Raw genomic sequence first — 21,902 nt, 5'->3', positions numbered from 1 at the left:
TGATTTCCCTAAAAAAAAAAAACACGCAAAAGTCACAAAGTGTCCAACTGTAAATCCAGCTGTTCTGTGACAGCTTCACGGGTCTGTCGAAGAACAAAAATGAACAAAACAAAATCATGAAGACCGAGGAAGACCACAGCATCGATATGTGTAGAGTTTTCAATAAGACGCCACTGTTGATGGAACGCTAGAGAAAAAGAAACAGTTGAGGGGAAGATGGATGGAGCTAAATACAGAACAACCCTGGAGGAATACCTCAAGAAGACTTCAAATTGAGTAGAGATTCATCTCTAGCGGGACAGTGACCCTAAACATACAGCCGGAGGTTCGCTGACATGGTGTAGAGCAGAGCATAGTTGTGTTAAAATGGCTCAGTCAAAGTCCATACCTATATCCAGTTGAAAATCTAAAAGATTTCCTTTTATAGATGCTCTCAATCCAATCTGAAGAGTTTAAGATGTTTCCCGAAAAACAACAGGCAAAAATTTCAGCCTCCATATCTGAAAATACGAAGCTGTTCAAGCTACTTTTACCGGGGACTTTACAGCTTTTCACTTTTTCCAAAAATAAAACAAAACACTTTGAAACTATCTAATGAACTTCCTCCAACGTCCATTTATAAAGACAGCTGTGTCATTTTCAGATGGCTGTAAATCAACAGCGTGAGTGTCATTGTTTTCCCAGCAGTGAGGATTAAAACCGGCCTCGGAGACTTTAAATCAGCTCGTCACAGACCACAAAGGGAGATCTCTACCGAGCTTAGCTCCAATTCCGTCTTCGCTATAACTTGATCTGGGACGAGGAGCCTGATTCAGGGTAAGCGTATATGAGAGGAGGGAGTGTGCGTAGGGGCAACGGGGAGTTAAGGCAGCAGGATACGGTGGGTTTGATGATCTGTGACTGTGGGGAGCTGATCAAGTGCAAATTTGTCATCTTTAACAATCAAACTCTTTCCACCAGCACACCAGCTTGAGATTTCTCAGGATCCTCTGCTCTCTCCTCTTCCACACACACACCCCTTCACCCCAACACATACACACACACTAATCCCTATTTCTCCAGACAGTAATTTTTCATTGCAGCATTATTTATCATACAGCAGCTATTAATACAGACTTTAAAGTAAATGGGTTTTTTTTGTCGGCTTTACAAAGGCTGACAGAATCAGAAAGAGGCTCAGACAAGAAATAAATAAATCTTCAACACGTTTATGCAGTAAAACTCTCGATTGGCCAGATAATCTCACCAAAATTTTGAACATAATGGTTTTTATTCTTTATTTTGCTGAAACGGAGGTATCCAATTAAAAATAATAACATTTCTATTTGACATTATTTAAATTGAGGTGGTAACAATCAAACTGTTTTTTTAGCGGTACAAGAAATCACTTAGGTCAGTGGTCCCCAAACTACGGCCCGCGGGCCAGATGCGGCCCGCCTCCACATTTGGTCCGGCCCCCTGAACAATACCAGAGTATTTTCATATATGTGCATTTTTATTTGATAAGTTGGACTTTTGCAATAAAATGTTCCTTAGTAATGAACTTTATTTATTATTAACTATTAGTTAGTAACTATTTTATACATGCATATAATTGACCCTATCCCTTTTTTTTTTATGTGGAGAACCCAGTGTTATTTGGTTATTATTTATTTCATAAATAGTGTTATTTCCTGACTTTTGTTCTCTGAAGAATCCAGAAAAGGTTATTTGATTGTGCTTTCTGAAAAACAATACATTTTTATGTTTAGCACTCTTACAATCGTCACACTTTTTCTGTTACAAACTGACCCCGGTCCCCCATCAGAGAAGGGACAAGTTATGTGGCCCTCACAGGAGAAAGTTTTGGGACCCCTGACTTAGATCATGCTATACAATGTTTAAGCATATTGTTGTTTGTTTTTTTGTTTTGTTTGCGTAAGTCCAATTTAAAATGTGATGATATTTTTGAACCAAGGTTATGCTGTGAGTATCGTCACACCGCCTATATGAAACCAGTGTTTCCCTAAAATAATTCAGCGGCTTCCAAAACTTAACACAACTCTGTTAAAGTTGCAGCGTTTTGAAATTTAATAAAAATGTGACTTATATGCCATTTTAAAAAAAACATAGAAGACGGTTGGATACAAGTGAATGCTTTATAGATGCAACTTTTCCTTCAGGTTAGTCTTTCATCCTTTTTTGAGTTCATCTCTACTGTCAATCTGATGAAACAGAAACACAGTTCGGATCTCCTAGTAGTAGCCATTAAACGCAGTACCAATACTGCATAGGACTGCGGATAATGAACGTATATTAGGTAATTACAGAGTTGCATTCATGCCATTAACAACGTTTGGTGAAGCTTTGGTTTAGCACAGCAGGAAAGCGCTTTTATGGCAGGCACTGAGGTCTGCACAACAGCCAACTACACTCTTCCACTGCCAACACAGCAGCTGTAACCAGATGCACGTTTTTCAATAAAAGCACGCTGGTGGAAATAATGCATTGCTTTCCCTGGTATCTTTCTTGGCTACTTTCAGGCTGAGGTTTGTTTGCAGTGAACTAACAAAACATCAACTAGTAAAATTGACATTATTTATTTTGTTTAATGCCAACTGTACCATCACTGCAACATTAAGCAGTGTCACTGCCTGTTGCGAGTTTTAATGCGCCTCTACTCTGACAAAAGCAAGATTCTAAGAATCAGTTTGTAAAGAGCTAATTGTTCTTGCAAATGCATCAGGAAGAAGCATTCTGGTTGTCTGGCATGAGGAATGCAAAATATGTTTGCATTCCTGATCCTCAGGGTTTGTTTGCAGGAAATCCCCAGGGTTCACCTTTGGCTCATTAAATTTGAATCAAGATAAGTGTTACTGCAGCTGCTGCAGGGGAGTTTAGATAAGGTCAGAGTCCACATCAGCAAGACTCGGAGCCAAGATGTAAAAGCTGCCCCAATGTAGGTAGGCAGTCGAGTCTTTTTAAGTCGCCATTTTGCCTTCTCTGTGTGTTTTACGAAAGGGCCGATTGGGAAAGGGGAGTATAGGTGAGCCCATCTCTGTTACGCAACACACTCCTTAAACGACGTACTGACAGGAACAAGTCGGTTGAGGTTGTTTTGGGGCAAGTCGGGTCCTGTGTGAAGGAACAAGGTGTTTAGATTTGAAGTAAGATTGAAATTAGTGTATTTTGCAAAACTGCGATCGAAGCCCTTTTTTTCGCATCACACGAGTCATGTGATCTACAACCGGGTGTTAATACTGGCGGAAAAGACGAAGAAGACAACAGGAAGTGGTAGAAAGACGAACAAACTTATTCACGTGTGATTCCAATTACATTTTTTATATAAGTGAAACATTGCAATTGCAAAATTGTGGGAGTTCTTTCGGCAAAATTTAGCAATTGCAAAATTTTGTCAACTCTGTTGCTAATTTTGTTGTGCACAACAAAGTTTTGCGCACATTTGTAACGCAAACACAGCCAGTAAGTGTCTGTCTATCTAAGCTTTGCTCTGCGCCAGCTTTAGGTGATGAAAATGGCTCAGCTTTGGTCAATTTTGATGCAAGAGTTAATCTCTTTCAAAATGGTACACCTTCGTACATTCATCATTCTGACAACAAGAGTTTTCTTTGAGCCAAGTAAGGAGCCACAGCAAACATTGAAAAGAAAGGCAATTTAGAGTAACACAAGAACCAAACATGCATTATTTTGGACTGTGGGAGGAAGTTGGAGCACCCAACTTCCTTCCACTGTGTGAACCTGGCTGAGGATGTGATGTCAGAGTGGACCGTCGTACATGATGCCCATGTGGCAGTCTCATAAGTCAAGCTGACGGGTCAGTATTAAAGGCGGGTAAATAAAGCTTCGGGAGAGTCTACCATTTCAGCTCATCAGCAACCGTTAGTAAGACACAAATATCATCAGCCACCGGCGAGAGCAGAGGTATGAGAAGGGTGGAAGAGGGGCAGTTAAACAAGATACAGAAAGGGTTTGTTACTCTCGGTTTTCACAAGTTAGTCACAAGAGTGCAATGTTAAAAACAGACCCCATTTTAAGAAGCGCTCTTATCCAAAAGTAGTTTCGGTATCGAAATGAGTAACTAACCAGAGACTGAATCCGACTGGCAACTGGGACCTGGTAAGATGTGTTTCAGCGCTGATGCTTTACCATTATTCATTTGATGATGTGCTGACAGATGAGTCTTTAAACTCCATGTGTCGCAGCCAGGCGTGGCAGAGGAATGTGTTGCAACAAAGTCACCAATGAGCAGCACACACAAATGATATGATTTGTGTGTTGTGCGATGACAAGACAACCACTGCCATCCACAAACACAAATATGGGTTCTTGAAAGACGCCTTGATAAGCCACCTCTGTAAGCTATATTCAACATGTCTGAACGGACCTTCGTCCTCTCTGAAGGACGACAGAATACAGAACATATCAAGCACATAGCATAGGAGGAGGTGGATCAGCTCAGGGATCTGCGGTTGCAAAAACAAACGACTGTGACGTCTTGCCGGCTTACAGGAGCCCACTCCTTTTGCGAAAAATCTTGAGCATCTCAACCAACGGTAATCCTCTGCTTGGGCAACAGCTTGAAACAAGAGGGCAGATGAAGAGGAAGGGCCTCAACATCTCGCTTAGTCTGATGAGAAAACTTCCAGAAAAGGAGACGTTCCCTGCTTTCTCTCAGGAATGTTTGAGTAAGAACCAGAACACGGGATGTGCGATGTAGGCCTCAGACGCGAGGAGGAAAGGGCACTGCGAGGCCGAGCAATCATTTAATTAGCTGAACTCGACACGCTCCTCAGGACAGGAGGTTAATGGAGTGAGTGTCTACAGAGAGACAAAGGGGATAGTTGAAGAAAAGCATGATGGGAGTTCAGTATGTACATTCAGTATATATTGTACAAAGGCCAAAAACAGTAGAAAATAACTTCTGCTACTGAGCGTGCCTCCTTGTTAATCCCAGCTGGGATTATGTGTTCCCCCATCTCTTACGGGGCCTCAGGGATGGAAAGCTAAAGAGAAGAGGACAAATGTGTCTTTTCTTTCAGCAGAAAGAAAATAATTTTTATACACACATAAATTAAGGTTAGGATTTCTGAAAAAAGCCCTGCAAACACTCTTGTGCCAAAAGTGTTCACTCACCCTCATTAAATTCAGGTGTTCTACGAAGTTTCATTGCCATGTGTATAAAACCCAGAACAATGGAAAATGCTTCTACAAACATCTGAGCAAGAATTGGTTCCAGTCGTGAAATTTCCTCACTACTAAATATTCCACAGTTAGAGGCATTAAGAGTGATTGGAAAAGACAGAAACTCAGCCACAAAGTGGTGGATCATATAAAATTACAGAGCAGGGTCAGTAAAAGATGAGGCTCGCAGTGAGCAGAGGTCACCAAGTTTATGCATTCAGTAGCTACAGACCTCCCAACTTCAGATTACTTCAAGAAGAGGCTACAGAGAGCTTCACAGAATGAGTTTCCGTTGGCGAGCAGCTGCTTCCAAGCCTTATATCACCAAGATCAATCCTAAGCATCGGATGTATTAGCCTCTCTGGGTGTTTTCACACCTCATACTCTGGTAGACTCAGTTTGATTGGGAACCAAAATTGCAACATTTGCTACATTTTCAACTGCTGCTGTTTGCTTTCACACTGCACTGTGTCAAATGTACCAAACTCTTTAAGCAACCCATTCGTACCCTCACCCAGTGGTGGCGTTGTACTAAGAACTTCTGAAGGAAACTATGCAAAGGTCTCTGAGCACAACCTCCTTCTTCACAACATGTAAACCAAAATTAAGACTTTAGCAGCTGTAGATTTTTTTCTTCTAGCAAATGTGCCAAAAACACAACTCTTCAACAATGGGTTCAGCATGAGCGGAAGATGAGGCTTGCATGTTTGTTTTGGTTATGGTTACCTAGAACGCCATGTGCTTTTGTCCACTTCCTGCTTTTGGAGCGGTCTCCGCTCTGCTTGGCACAGAATTGTGAACTGCACAAGAATTCACTTCAACCCGTACTGAGACCTAGGTTTTTAGTTGAACTAGAGTTCACTTTTTTGGCACCAGAGTTCGATTAAGCGCTTAAGCTTTTTTGAGCATACCAAGATTTTTGATACTATTTCATGCTCTCAATTATGTGGATCAGTGTGAATTCCTCCTGTTCCAACATGAGTGCACCAATACATATAGCAAGCTACACGAAGACTTGTGAAAGTTGTTGTGTAAAAGCTAGAGGAACCTGCACAAAGTCCTGACCACCTTCGGAGAACTTAAGACTGGACACCATTAGCCAAGTCTTGTTGTCCAACATGAGTGTCTGACCTCATAGATGTGCTTCTGGAAAAATGGCCATACAATCCTATAAACACACTCCTAAACCATGAGGAAATCCTCCCCAGAACAGTAAAAGCCATTGTAGCTGCAAAGAACACAAATGGTATGAACAGCACATTAAGCTTTGCAACACGATTACAGCAAAATGAATAAAAAGAGCTGAAAAAGTGTGGGGAGAGGAGAAACATTGTTGAGATATAAATTTGTTTATATCTCAACAATCTCAAGGGAATTATTAGAATAACAAAACACCAAAGACAGGAATCTCAAGTCACACTTTAAATAATATTTCTAGTTGTGAGCAGACGAGCGGGTTGAGCAACTGAATGAGGCTGAACGCAACAAAAATAAAATAAAACCTTTCCCAGGTGCTTCAAGAAACAATGGGAAGATCCCTTGTAAAGCTTTTCATTTGAATTGGCTTGTGTGGAAAGGTTTCCAAATATAATTCCTGGAAATTCACACAACGATGGAGCACACCTTGTCCATACAGGTTTTTTACTTCCTTAAAACGTATCAGACTGACTAAGCTGGAAGAAGAGTTCCTGGTGGGAATTTATCACTTAATCGTTGAAGGGATACAAACTTAAGGCTTTAAAGTGTGACTTTAGGTCTATTCTTAGACAAATGAGGGACAATAAACACATAGGCTGTCTGTCACTCACATAAAATCTCTTCCACAATCCTTTAATTTGCAAAACAAGAACCTGTCCTGGTTCAGCACATCACTTTTTCCATCTACAACCGTCTGCTTTAGATCAGTAAACGCCCAAACAGCGAGATAACAAACGTTTCTGCCTTTTGGCAGCATACTAGTCTGAGGCATGCAGCTTTATGCTTCAGACAAAGTAACTGTCAAAACTCCTGATTTTACAAGTGATTATGTCTGTTGATGATCGGTTAATAAAGTAGGTTCAACACGTAATTAATTAGTTCCAGTTGACTGCTACTTTCAGTCTGAGGTCCTACAGAAACAGCAAGGGTAGACTTCATTTTTTTACCTATTGTTTTATTATTTCGTCCTTCATGCACTGTTCTACTCGGAGGGATCCAAAATGTTAGAATGCTAGTAATTGTAATAAATACACATTATAACTTGTCTAAAGCAGTCAAAAATATAATACTCTATGTTGCTTATTCTTGATTTAGGATTTCTTATAATTGATACTTTTAGCATTGAATCTTACATTTATGTTGTATCATTAAGTTGTATCAAAATCCAAGGCCAAGTCTCTGGAGAGGCCAACGAAGACTTTTATTGGTAGCAAGGAAATGCCAGGAACAAAATGTTCAAACTACCACTGTTACCTTTCAAATTTACGAGGTTTTTGTGCCGAGTTTCTCAGTTGGGAGATTTGTTAATTTACAACGAAATATAGATTTGGTTCTTCTCCAGCATCCTGTGCGTGTCCTTCATCTTCCTGCAAGACCGGATTCCGTCCTGTTATTTTTTTCTCTGCCGCTTCTAAATTTGGATGCGAGGATGGAAGGTAAAAGTAAGAGATGAACTCCAGAAAACCTGCAGGTTAAAATGAAAATGTAACAAATAGTTTTCAGAATAAAGCCTCCTAGTGTTTACTGCTAGCATATGAATAGCACAACTTGCCACATATTTATTGTATTTGTATTTTTGTGACCTCTTCTCTGTCACCAAAACACTTTAGATGTGTTCCACATGTTAAATTAATTGTACAGAAAATGCAATATTACAGGTTAACTAGCTTGAATATGTTTTTGGACCAACAAGGGTAATTCACAAATCTTACTATTTTTATGGTGTGTTGAAAAACGGGAAATTCAAGGTTGAAGATGTAGTTTAGATACTACAAATTTTAATTTGTAGTTTTTAAAAAACAAGAAAGAAAATCTAGAAGTAATCAAGGTGATTCATCCTTCAGTTTTTCTTTATTTTTAATATTTTTTATTGCTTAACCAAAGAGATGGGAACACATCACAACTTTGTGAAAGGTTGCTACCAACAACACGTCTAAATATTCCTCTTATATTTGGTTCTTTCCTGCTTTTTGCTGTGTGTGTTTGTTTTTGTGGACACGCCATAACATATGTTTTATTATAAGAACGTTTGATTAGTAATTCAATGACAAGCATCTTTAAGGTCTTCCCTCAAAATTGGGACATGTACTAATTGAAGTTGGACAATTAGTATTTGAAAAACATTTTTATTTATCATATTTTGAGTAAAAGGTAAAGTAAAACTCACCACAGGAAACTTTAGTAAAGCAAATGTTGTAGAGGGTTCCTGTGTTTTTGAGACAATGTGCTTCTTTTGTTGTTTTTTTTTTTCCTTTTTGCAAAAACGTAACAAATATCTGTGTGTAAAGGACACAATGACCCACAAAGGGTGGGGGACTATTTGTCCAAAAGCAGCTTTCTAACAGGCTTAACAAAAGTCAGTATTTTATTAAATTAAAAATGGTTAGGTGTCTTTGTGTAGAGGAAACCATAGGCCAAAGAAAAATTCTTTACGTCTTGGAATAAGTCTGAAGAAATATTGATAAAGACCAATGTAAAAGGTAATGACGAACCGCAGCTGCTTAGTAGGATAAATTGTCAATTTTGGGATCAAAATAAAGCTCAACTACCAATGGAAGGATAACTCGGCTAATTTTACGGATTTAATCTATAAGGAAAAATAACCTGGGTTCTTGAGAAATGAAAAGAACCCTAAATTTGAAATAAATCTTCTAGTAACCATCAGGCGTTAATATGAAAAGAGAAATAAACTGAGCTACCTGTTTAAATACTTTTCTCTAGGTCTCGTCTTGTAAATGACGCTGTTATGAGTACCGGTCAGAGCATGACCGTCAGTGGAGGCAGAACCGAGAAGTGACAGCATACCAAAGAAATCCACACCACTCGCTGCCCTCCTTACCCGGGCCCACTGCATCACGTGCCCTCTGCCAGGGGAAAGTCCCTGAAATCTGAGGGGGCCGCTTCTCCGTGCTCATGTCCGGCATTAAATCTCAAAAATTCACCTGAAAATATGTATGCCGTGTACATTGCCGAGCAAGAAATGGCAAACAATACAGCGACGATGCCCCTGTAACAGTTTTAGATCTCTGTGAAGGACACAACACTGGTTTCTTCCGGTGTTAAGGTGAGAAGTATTATCACGGTGGGAACCCACTCTCTCTGTGACCCCTATCCGTCTTTTATCCAGGAGGCATTGAGCTGCCGCTGGGATTGGCTTCTGTTTCAAGAAGCCAACAAAGGTGAGTTTCTGTGGCGCCTGCAGTAAAACAAAGTCATCTGTCCAATTTATCATCAAGCATAACTATCAAAAGAGTTTGAGTAATTGATCATCCAACCCTTTAAGCTACTGCATAAGGAAACTAAAAATAGAGGAAGCGACACCTAAAAAGGGAACCGAGACTATTTTCTTTTCTACTCAGCTTCATGCATATAGATCCGCAACTCTTAACGTCTTTCTATGCTGTTGCTGGTAATGAAGGGCTCACCCAGCTTGTGTGCTGCCAGCTGGGGACATCAACGCCTTAAAATGAGCAGCACAGGAACAACAATAGACTCCTGTTCCTCTGGGGATGTGTGAGGGCAGCCTCTGCTACTGTAAGCTGCTACTCACAGCAGGAAACAATTTACAGCGGAGCACACTGACCTACATCTCCCGGTGAAACAGTGAATCAGCTTATTGACTGCAAAGGGGGTCTCTGCTTATGGACGCATTATCTGAAACACCTTTTAGATTCTAGTAACATTTAAAGTATTTTATCAAACATATACTGGACAAGAACCGGAGATTCGAAATCACCCTTAAAATTGTGATAGGTGGATCGCTATACAACAAATTGCCGCTCAACCAACTCTCAGCACTCTCTTTGGATGTGATCTTGGTCCTATCCTATCAAGCTAAAAAAGCTTCGCGTCACTTGTAGATCAGTTTGTCACCATGGCGACGGACCTCAGGAACAATAATGAGCATCCTGGATCCACAGGGGCAATGTTAGCCACAAGGACATGGGGGAGTGTTTTGAAAACTTGCTCCACTTGCTAATAGGGTAGATAAAGGGACTTAAGAACTTGGAATGAGAGGTGACACAGCAATAAGGTATCCAGAAACAGCCATGTTTTGAATGCAGTCATTAAAAAGTTAATGCCATTCGTGTAAAAATTTTATTTTAGAATGTTTCAGTTGTTTATCCAAAGTTTGCTTCCTGGGTGAACTTGCTCTATAGCTGCGTTTCTATTACAAATGTGCAAAAAACTTTGCCAATATTCCGCTAATGTCGAAGGAGTTTCTTTTAAACATGAAACGTAATTGAGATCACACGTGACTATTTTAGTTCACTCAATGTCATTAAAAAAACATACTGCGTCATTATCCTGCCACCAATTTCTTCTTCATCTTTTCTAGCAGTAGTAACATTTGCTTTTGATCACGAGCCAAAAAAAGTGTTTATATTGCAGTTTTACAAAATACACTCATTTTGATGCAGTCAAAAAAAACACCTCATCCTAGCGCAAAAACTTTTTATCAAAAAACTATATATTTTTTTTTTTAAACTGCCGTGTTTCCATTAAGCAAATTTATTTTTATTATCCCAATTTGCGCAATTACGTTGTCAAAGAAAATGCAGCAAGGAAATCAAGAGACTCTCACAAAAAAGAATATATATTTAGCTTTGTTATGACAAATAAGCTGCTATCATAGAAGAAATAGAAATATTGCAAACAAATAACAAAAATAAAAAAAATCTTGCGGTGGTGCAAAACAAATAGTTATGTAGAACTCCAGCACCATCATCATTGTTTTTGTCTGTGACAGAGCAAGCACTTTTCATTGCTGCTATATATTTAGGCAGCTGCATCAAGATCAGTGACTTATAAGCTCCAAACAAAGTGATAAAAAAGACTGCATGTTTGTGATTTCTCTGGAGCTTGCAGAGCTGACCGTGCACAGTGGAAGGATGCACAAGGTAGCCAACGTAATGAAGAATAACACGTTGTGCACAACACAAAGATTAGCAGAGTGTGTTCCATCAGAGACCTCTGCAATTCTGCATTAATAAAGACTAGTACAGGTGGTTCCACCTAACCATAGCTATAATTATTCCCAGACTTACTGGACTGCCATTATCTCCTACTGCTCTCCATTTATGTATTATTCGAAGTTAATACAGCCATAAACTTTGTGTTCCCTCAGTTTTTTTTTTTCTCTCATAGAAAATCCTCCTATTTCAGTAGTTCTGTGTCTTTTTCCCAGATGGAGCCATTAATGGAGATATTGCTGTCATTAACTTTTTCTTAGGAGTGGTATTCCTAACTTTCTGTGTCTAAATGAGTTTTCCACAGACAGAGCTAGTGACCAAGGTGTTGCTCCCACTGCGTTAGTGTACTATTAGTTTTTGTCCGCATAGAAAGCTCTTCTGGTTATCTCTGTTTTTAGCTGGGGGGTTTTCCTATACTGATTCACTCACAAAGCGATTGCTGCCTATGCGTGCATATTAAATACTCCTATGTTTTTCTAAATGTGGTTTCATCTGTTTTATAGATGGACAGAGTAACTACTACCAATAACTATGAGTACTATTCTTGTTTATTTTTCTCATAGACGGTACCACTAACTCAGTGTTTGTGTCCTCGATTGTCGCCACAAACTTGCTTACGGTTAGACAATTTTGAATCTGACTGTATTGCATTTTTTGGACTGGATTGGACTATGTGCAATTGTATCTAAATCTGTTTATTGTATTGGAATAAATTGGATTGATTTTGAAATGATTATTGATCAAATTGTATTTTATATTGTTGGATGTGAATTGGATATTTTGCCTTATAAACTGTTCTGAGATTTTTTTTCAGGGCGGTTTAAGTGATTTGTGAAAAAGCTATAGGGTGGGTGCAAACTTTTCTCATAAGTAAAGAAAAAGGACAAGGCGTGTTGAGGACGAGGACATTATGAAACGTTCACATTCACACTGCGACCCCTGGGCAAACCAACATTTTTCTCTTAAGACTCAGGCTCATCCTGTCTTTCCTCAAATGTGCGTGTGTCAGATTGATAGAATGAAAGGCTGGCCGACAGCAGCATGCAAATTCCTGCGCTCCCAGCAGAACTTAAGCAAGCAGTCAGAAGATAAGCAAATGTTGAACCTCCCCTCCAAACAAATCCCTTTATTAATGCAATCAGTGAGCCATGAGATGATAAGAGTCACCTCCGATTGGTCTGAAAACACAGCAAAAGACAAATTGACTTTGCCCAAAAGTTTGACCGAGCTACAGATGCTAAAGGAATGCAAGCTGCATGTGTTTATTCTGATGCACAGCAGCCACTTGCCGCATATTAAGATTACATAACGCGTCTGCCTGTAACCAAGACAACTATCAACCCGCCGGCTCATCACATCGCAACCAGAGGGAAGCGCAATGTTTGTCGAAACGCCAAACAAGAAGATTAAAGTGGGAGAGGTCACATTTGTACAAAACAGACACCTCCCTGTTGTCCGTCTCAAAAATGCTCCTCCACTTGCTCCTTCAAATCACCGCCAGTGATTTATGATGTGTATTGTTGTACAAAAAGCACACACAGAGTGATATTCTGTGGTCCCCGAAGGTGCATTCCCAGTAAAGCAGGAACTGTAAAATGTTGATAAAATTCACAGTGAGGAACACGGGCTGTCAGATGCTTCAAGGAGGCAATAAAATACAGTTGCAACCTGGTGAAAAACATCTTCCCAACTTTGGTGTTTAATCCAAATCACATAAAACCAAGACAAGCAACAAGACTTGATGAATAACTTTCCATCAAGAGGACATTCGTTAGAGCATGTCCTCTAATGAATTTCAGATTAATCTTGTAATTATGCTTTTTTGGACTAAACCAACGGAGAGGAGAAAGGGAGAGGGACTAAAAGTTATCAATTATTTCCACATCCCTTTCTAGTTTGTTGGTTTAACGATGTATAATAAGAGGTAACAGACACATTATAAATTAGTCGGACTGCAGGGATTTACGACTTTTGTGAAGCAAAAAAAAAAAGAGGTAATTCTGAAGAATTGAACAATGATGTTTTTCCACGACGTAGTCCTGTAGGCACGGTTCGATTGGGGACCAAGGTTGAAACGCACTACATCAAACAATCCAAACCCTTTGAAAAACTTGTTACTTCCTTGGCAGTGCTGGTGCTACACCAGGAACAACTCAAGGAAACAACGCAAATACAGTACCTCGAAGTAAGACATTAAGTGCAACTTCCTTCTTCACAAAATGCAAACAAGAATGGAGCGGTGCCAGATTTTAACTGATGTAGGGTTTCACTCTTGTATTTGGTAAAAGAGCACAAGCCAGTTCTTCCGAATTGTGCAAGACACACGCATTTGTTTTGGTTGTATTTACCCAGAATGCCCTGCGCTGTAGTCAGTTTCCTGCTTATGAAGCACTCTCACATAGGCACACAAATTCTGACAGTGGTCAACAATAAGTAAGCTAAATGTAGGTAGATTGCTAGAATAAAAACCGTATATTTTGTCACCAAAATTCTGAAACACTTTGAAATAATAGTGGGAGTGCATGTTTATAATTGAGTCAGTATGTTCAACTTTATCTTGTCTGGATTAAATAACACGCAAGATTCAAACCAATGCACCTAATCCTTGCTTTTAAAACAAAGTGCAACTGTATTTTACATAATCATTACCATGACATCCATGTCCATCATGGCTGAAAGTAAACCTCTGGCCAGGACAGTATGTACTCAGAGATTTAGCGTTAAATTTCTAAGCTTAAAGTCAACATTTCCATTTCGAAACATCTGCAGTTATCCCTCCAATAACCGGTTATGTGCAACCCGTGGCCTGATCTTTGAACATCCCAAATCACAGGGGGGATATACCTGACCCACCTACAGTTTCACCGCCTTGCTGCTCCCAGCAGGCTAAATGGCAGCTTTGAAGCCTGAGAGGATTGGATAGCAGCAGCCTTCATCTCTGAGCTTGACTAAAAAGTCAGAAATCTGCAGGCCTTCCAAATGAATTTTCATACCGCAAATATATAAAAATATGAATTAGATCATTACTATTCTCTGTTGTTTGTATCTTGTCATTGGCAGGGAAATGCTTTCTGAAAGGGACACATTTTACAAAGGTAAGAGAAGAAGAATGAAATGTATTGACTACTTCACTAACAGATGACTTAAGTAATGACTATAACAGCACCGCCACTTCACAGCCTTTTAATGGAAAAACCCCAAAACTATCCGGACCCTTTGAAAATCCGAGAGCAACTGAAACATATTAGATTGTAAGGAGACCTCAGCACGAACACACTCAAACAGAGACTTGTGTTTTCTTAGCCTGACACCAGGGCAGCTGACCTTTCCAGGGAGCCGTGTGGGAAACGGCTAACACTGCGGTCATGTTTACTGACATTGTATTAAATCACTGCCATCTCTGCGTCCACTTTGCTCCACTGTGTGCTGGAGAGAGGGTCGCCGCCGGCCCCTGGGCCGCTCTCACGCTGGAAAAGGCAGAGCGTGCCTCTGCCTTATTAATCAATAAACCATATATATCCTGGGTTTATTTTCAGCGACTGGATTCACACTTGTAAAGACACGGTCCTGAATGTTTATCAGCTGTCTCGGATGAGGTTTATTACCTTCTCCTGCAGCTCTGCCACACGTGGGTGGGACGTATTGGGTGGATATGCATATTTAAATGAATTTAAGGCTAAACATTTGTCAGGCTGCTTGTGACACTGGGGCACATATTGGTCTACATAACAGCTCACAAAGGAAGAGGAGTAAAACAGGAAATAGAATAAGAAACTAGGGTTTACTTTGGATTTATCTAAGACTAACGTTGAAGAGGAAAACTAACATTTACATCAGGGAAGCATCTTTATAAAGAAATATCTGCTTGCAGCTGTACAAAATTTCTTGTGGGGACAGTTAAAGTGGAAAAAAATTAAAAAATGAAAGAACAGATAAATAAAATACCAAAGACAGCTAAACTACAACCTCTGATGAGGGTCGTGTAATTTATTATTAAATTACTGGTCTGTATTAGAAAATAACAATCATCATAGAACTCAGAGACTTACATAAAAGACTATTTAAATGCAACTTGGATAAATCTACTACACACGCTCCATCATTTTGTTAGTCATAAAAGCCCTTGTAGCAGCAATACCTTGTCATAATCCTTTTCTGTATGACTTTATAAATCTCTTCCATCTCTGTGACAACATTGCCTCGAGCCCAATTTGGTTTGAGAGTGTACATTTATGCACGACCACCGTGGCATTTCCGACAGGCAATGCCACGGTGGTCTGGACTTTGGCTGGGCCACTTGAAGCTACCTCAGTCCACGGCAAGTTGCTCACTTTTCCACAGTTTTTTTGATATGCTGATATGCTGTGTTTGGTCAGCAGTTTTTTATGCTGATATGCTGTGTTTGGTCTCCAAACATCTCCAATGTGGTCTTATATATCCAAGGACTCCTTATCAAATCTAAAGCGGATGTTTTCTCCTGGTAACTCTTCAAAACAAGCCATACTTGCTCATTCTCTTTTTTGAACGTCATTAACACACTAAATGAGGCCCACAGAAGCTGAAATTGAGCTCTTGGGTTATTTGGAATCTCTCATAACATTAGATAATAACCATGTGGTAAATTTGTTTAAATTTGTGGGATATTCACTCCGGGAAAGATGGGAAACTGTTCAATGTTTTCGTGCCACTAATATTTGTTACCAGAGAATGGATTTTAAATTGTTCGAAAATTACCTCGAAACCCTTCCCATCTTCTTGTTTATTACAGAGGGTTGTTTTTGTTTTTCACAAAAAAGAAAGACAGTTGAAATGGCAAGAACATAAATTAGAGAGAGAGACGATCTGGGGGAAAAATTGTCCCTATAGTGGCTTGTTTTTTCAAACAGTGCTCTGAAGGTAAAAGCCTAAACAGCTTATATCCAGGATGTGTGGGGTCTGGAGAGACGTCAGCTGCCCTTTTCCTGACCTTAGACCTTTACAAGTCCTGAAGGGGGGGAGGTCAACCCTGATGATTCTCTCTGCAGACCTAACTGATTGTTGTCGGACCTGTCCTTGTCAAAGTAACCCAACTCCTGCTTTTAGAAAGAGCGCTCACAATTGTCGATCAACTGATTAAGAGAACGGGCTTCTAGAATCCCTTCTAGAAAATTACTGCAAACAGGGTATACTTAGTTTTTTTTTTCTTCATTAATGTGTTGACCATCATGAACATTTTCTTTTCCAAAATAACCGGACAAAATCATCATAAAAGGTAACACTTATTAAGACCATAAAATATAATAGAAACTAACTACACAAAGTACAAAACGTACAAGAAGACATGGTTGAAAGCTGCAGTAATATTCTAATAAGTTGATTGAAAAAATACATTGTGGCTTCCAGAATCCTAATGTGCACCAGAGCATATTCACATCTTTGGATAAGACCTTTAAGTCTTATCTTTTGGACGGGCTCAGCAGAAAGCCTGCTACTCGCGATGCCTTAATTTATCCGTCAAACAACCATGCTTCACACTGAGGTGAGATCACAATTAAATAAGTCTGGGGGTACAGCAGTTAGAAAGTGCCCTGGCTGTTTTTAAGTTACTACCAGCGACACGTTTTGTTCAACTCCGACAAATTCGTAATAAAGTGGAGGACGAAAACACAAATGACCCATTTTTAGAGCAGGTTTTTGTGGCTGAGCATTTGCCAGCAGGGCAACATCAACTTCCTGGACTTTCTCCTGGTCACATGGCAACAGAGCCTTTGAAAAGAAACTGTTTCCTCAAAGGAGACAAAACTATGAAGTGAACAAAGTGTCTGGAGAAGGAGAACACGGATTCAGTGCACAACATACAACCTTCACAAACTATAACAATGCCCCAGGTCCAGGTGGTTCCAGGTTACATCAGGAATACTTTAGCATTGTCTCGCTCTTTAACTGTCATCTTTAAGGTCAGACATCGAAGAAAAGCTACGCCTGTTAATAAGTCAACACTTGCTCACTCTTTAGGCTGAGCCATCGATGTCAAGTGTTGCATTTTTTAGGCCTGAATAATTCATAGGCCACTGTTAAGTGATTAATTTCAGAAAAAAAGGGCATTTTGTAAAACAAATCCTTAGAATAAAGCGGATTTATAAAAGCATCTTGTGTCTAAAAAAAAGTCTTTTGAAGTCAGAAAAACTGTGGAGTCGCACAAAGCTAAAATAAATGGATTCGACTGACTTCTTGAAAGCTAAAAATAATCATTTTAAAAAAGGTTGTGCAATGTTCATTTGCATTTTGTCTGACGCTACAACTGAATATGCTGCTTATTTAACAACTTAGGTGGTTGTAATTTCACTACAGTATGTGTGGATTAGAGAAAAGCCTTAACAAATTTAATACACTTTAGCACCCAATTCTTGTTTTACTGACTACGATTTTGTGTTGTGTGATCCTTTCTGCGAAATAAACAACTCAAATAATTCGTTAAAAACCCAAAAAGGAATACATTTATGGTCTTGATGAGCATATGTAAACCTCCGACTGGAATATTAAATAAAGCCAAATGAATAAATAAAGCAAAAGACGGCTGGAGCATATATTAGTGTCCCAAAAGTATTGCATATATCCTTTATGGCACAAAGAAACATGTCTGTATTTAACCCTGCCAGTTAAGGCACAGTGTGAAGAGCTGTTCAGTCTGTTCAATCAATAAAGCCTAGTTAAAGACGGATGCAAATGGATAGAAAATACTGTTCTCATTAGTTTGTATCAATACTGCAGTTAACAGGGGGTGAAGGAGAGTGCAGGAGTTCATCTGAGGCTTTAATGATCAAGAACATACAATGACTTCCTAACATGTACACACTTTGTCCTTGATATTAACTTTAATGTGTGGCAATAAGAATTTTCTGAGAGCTCACCACAGCCTATTGTATAACTGTACGAGCTTTGAAAATCTGCAGACTTGAAACTTTGCTTAAATTGTTTTGGGTTTTTTTGCCACAAAGTGTTAAAAATTGAGCATCAATTTTAAAGACACAACACAGATTCTCAATTGGATCCAGATCTGGACGTTGACTGGACCATTCTAACAAATGAATGTGCTTTCATCTAAACATTGTAGCTCTGGCTGTATATTTAGAGTTGTTGTTGTGCTGGTAGTAGGCGAACTCAGGTTTTCTTCCAGGATTCTCCTGTATTCATTCATTTTGTCCATCAATTTAACCTTGTTTCCCTATTTAAAACTAGCATCACTAGGGAATAATGCTGCCACCACCATGTTTTGCAATAGGGATGGTAATATTAGGATAATGTGCAGTGTTAATAATGTTTTGTATGCATGCTGAAAGATTTAATTTTGCTCCAACCTTCTTAGAGTGTGTATCCGCTTTCAAATATCTATTTCTTTGTGTTGCTTCTGTCACATCCGATTAAAAAAACAACACAAAAAGGTTTGTGGTTGTGAGGGATCAAAATGTTAAAAAAAAATAACAAAATAGAAGGCAAAAGGGTTGTGAATACTTAAACACAGCATGATTTCCCTGACGTCCTTGATGAATAAAGCCAATACCCTTGCATTTAAAGGGTACCCTTGCATTTTTGCAGCCTGCATTTTAGTCATGTCATGCATTCCTCAGCAACGTACTGGAGGGGGGAAAAAATGCATCACTCTCCATCAATGCGCAGGGCTTTCCTCGGCTTTCCCCGAGAAAACCATTGGGGACCAGAGGGAAACGAGGAGGAGGAGGGAAAGAGGAGGCCGTGTGTTCGGTGGGGGTAAATCCTGCACGCATATTCAAAATATATATAACATACATTACAGGCACGTAGCGGGTAGATCTTACCTGTGATGGCTACATTTGCAGCATCAGACGAGTGGCTTGGCAGACCATTCGAGTAGGAGCACTCCGAGCCCAGTACCGCATAGATGACGAGTCCACGTAGCAATACATTTACTACCATGTAACTCATGGTGGAAATTAGGACGGGAAAATGAGGGAAACCGTATCCTGCGAGGGGTTAATTAATTGCAAAACACACAGCAGTTAGCAGCCTGAATATAAAGATAAATATTTAAAAATAAAAATAAAAAAAACAGAATAATTATAACTGCAAAATAAATGCGGTGTCACAAAAACAAATAGACACCTGTAATAAGGGGAAAGCTAGCTCACAGGAAATATTAATTGACGGTGGGTCAGAAAGGGGAGCTAAGAGGCGCTTCTAATGGTTCCACAGGCTGTTTGAGAGGGGGGCCACCCCATGGCTAATTTTATACATTTAAAAATGTGTATTAGCTTACAAAATCACATGAAGCCTGCAGGAAAGAGCACTCAATAACTACGACGTTAAAAAAAAAAGAAGAAATAAATAAAATAAGCAACACACAAAGAGCGTTTTTTTTAACCCAGAGGCTACAATTAGCACAAAAAAAAGTGGCGATTTAAATCCTTAGGTTAGAGCCGTGAGTGGGAAGAAAAACACTCCGTGTACTTCCACGTACAGTAGTGTACAAACACCGGCATATTCAGCCTCTTCACGTCGAACAAGAAAAAACAACAACAACAACAACAAAATCCCGGTTGCATCAAATATTATCCATTTCTCCGCTCCTCTCCGTGTAGTCCTTCTCCGAGCTGGATATCGGCCGCACACGACATCCGCCTACTTCCCGAATGAAGTTCTTAAAGTCAGCTCTTCGTGGCTCTCCGTGATACAGTATCCTCCCGTCATGTTATCAGCTGCTGCTGCTCGCTATGCTTCGCCTCGCCGGCTGGCTGGCTGGCTGATGGGGACCAGTGGGAGAAGGAAGTCGGTATGCAAAGCGGCTTGACGTGCCGAAAAGGACGGAGGGAGGAAGGGAGGGGTGAGGAACTGTAGTCTGCCTCCAAATGCCCCTCGCGTGCGGGACACCATCTGATGAGGAGAGACCTTTTTCTGGGGGTGTTTGTACCTGTATGGAGGTAAATTCAGAGCGCTATCGCCTGCCTGGGTTTAAGCTAATGGTGCCCCCGTGGGTTTACTTTAGCCACACCACGTCAGAACCCCCGGAAGCCTCCAGAAACTTAGCGTGGCGTCTCCTTCCACGGTGAAGTGGAGGATGAGCACGTTTTTTTAGCCGCCTCATTGTTCTCCTCCATCGGCCCATCCAAGTTTTCCTCCCCCGACCGAGCGATCCCATTGGCTGGACTGCCCCGACATGGCAGCGTCTGATTGGTTGCTTCCAACAGCAGTCTTCTGTCTGTTTTTGAAGATGCTCCGCGCGCGGAAAACAAAGGGACGCTGTTGCTATTGATGGTCAGCGCAGGGTTTATGGATAAGGCCTTTAGAGCAGCCTTGAAACACAGTATATTAGCCTCATGATGCAATTCATGATTCAGATAACATTAAGGTAAAATGTAGAATGATATTATGATTATGACATCCCTAAAACAATTACACAACGTACAAGTAAAATGGCTAAACTTCATCGACTGTCAGAAATCAAGAGGTCCAACATTAGGAATACCAGGATCAGGGGGGTCCAAACATTTTGTAACTTGTCAACTCAAGAGTATTCACACATACAAATAGATGTCTTTGCAGGAGAGAAAAGTGTAAATCATGGTAAATCCAAAACTTTAAAATGGTGCATGTTTCCCTTATTGAAAGAAATGGAAAATTGTATTATTGAGGTGCAGCACAAAATTAGTCTAGATCAGGGGTCTCAAACTCCAGGCCTCGAGGGCCGCAGTCCTGCAGTTTTTAGATGTGCCACAGGTACAAAACACTGGAATGAAATGGCTTAATGACCTCCTCCTTGTGTAGATCAGTTCTCCAGAGCCTTAATGACCTAATTATTCTGTTCAGGTGTGGTGCAGCAGAGGCACATCTAAAAGTTGCAGGACTGCAGCCCTCGAGGACTGGAGTTTGAGACCCCTGGTCTAAATGTTCTTTATCCATCAATCATTTAAGGCAGGGGTGTCCAAAGTCGGTCCTGGAGGGCCGCCATCCTGTGTGTTTTAGTTCTCTCCCTGGTTTAACGCACCTGGATCCAATGATGGCTCATTAGAGGCCTTAGGAGAACATTGACAAGCTGAGAAGGTTGTTACTACAACCAGGGAGAGAACAAAAACATGCAGGATGCCGGCCCTTGAGGACCGACTTTGGACACGCCTGATTTAAGGGGTCTCCTAGAAATCCCCAAATTATCCATACCTCTGAAATATAGGTTTAAAGTCCTCTTTAAATTTTACCAAGATGTTATGTCTGGAAGTGGTAAAGGCGTTTTGGACAAGTCCCAATTTGAATCTGATACGCAATCTGTGGAGGGACATAAAATATGGTGATGGTAAAGAGGTTTTCCAATCTCAAATATAAATTGTCAAAATAAATAAACATGTAAAAAGCTGGTAAGCAGCTATTAAAAAGGGTTTGATTGTTGCAGTTTTTTCGCAGATTGATGTGCATGTAAAATAACCTTTCCTTGATATTTTTTTAATAAATGTAAATAAAAAACCCTCTTTCAATATTTAAAAATACATACATTGTACTTTTTTTCTACCAGAAAAAAATATATAATAATTTTGCAGACTTGTAAGT

General features: G+C 40.0%; 1 protein-coding gene across 2 annotated transcripts in view; it reads right to left on the bottom strand.

Moving 5' to 3' along the window:
* The window catches only part of stim2b (stromal interaction molecule 2b), a 46,202-nt gene extending 25,722 nt beyond the window's left edge, over positions 1-20,480 (bottom strand). The window contains exon 1 of one of the 2 annotated variants that reach the window (XM_028038621.1): positions 19,166-20,480. In XM_028038621.1, coding sequence (XP_027894422.1) covers positions 19,166-19,292 — 127 coding nt within the window. In that variant the 5' untranslated portion in view covers positions 19,293-20,480. The remainder of the gene's footprint in view (positions 1-19,165) is intronic. The other variant, XM_028038620.1, reaches the window with a different exon arrangement.
* Positions 20,481-21,902: the final 1,422 nt, after the last annotated feature.

Source organism: Xiphophorus couchianus, chromosome 14 (assembly GCF_001444195.1).
Source record: "Xiphophorus couchianus chromosome 14, X_couchianus-1.0, whole genome shotgun sequence".
Classification (NCBI taxonomy): Eukaryota; Metazoa; Chordata; class Actinopteri; order Cyprinodontiformes; family Poeciliidae; genus Xiphophorus; species Xiphophorus couchianus.
This window is presented reverse-complemented; position numbering and strand designations above follow the sequence as displayed.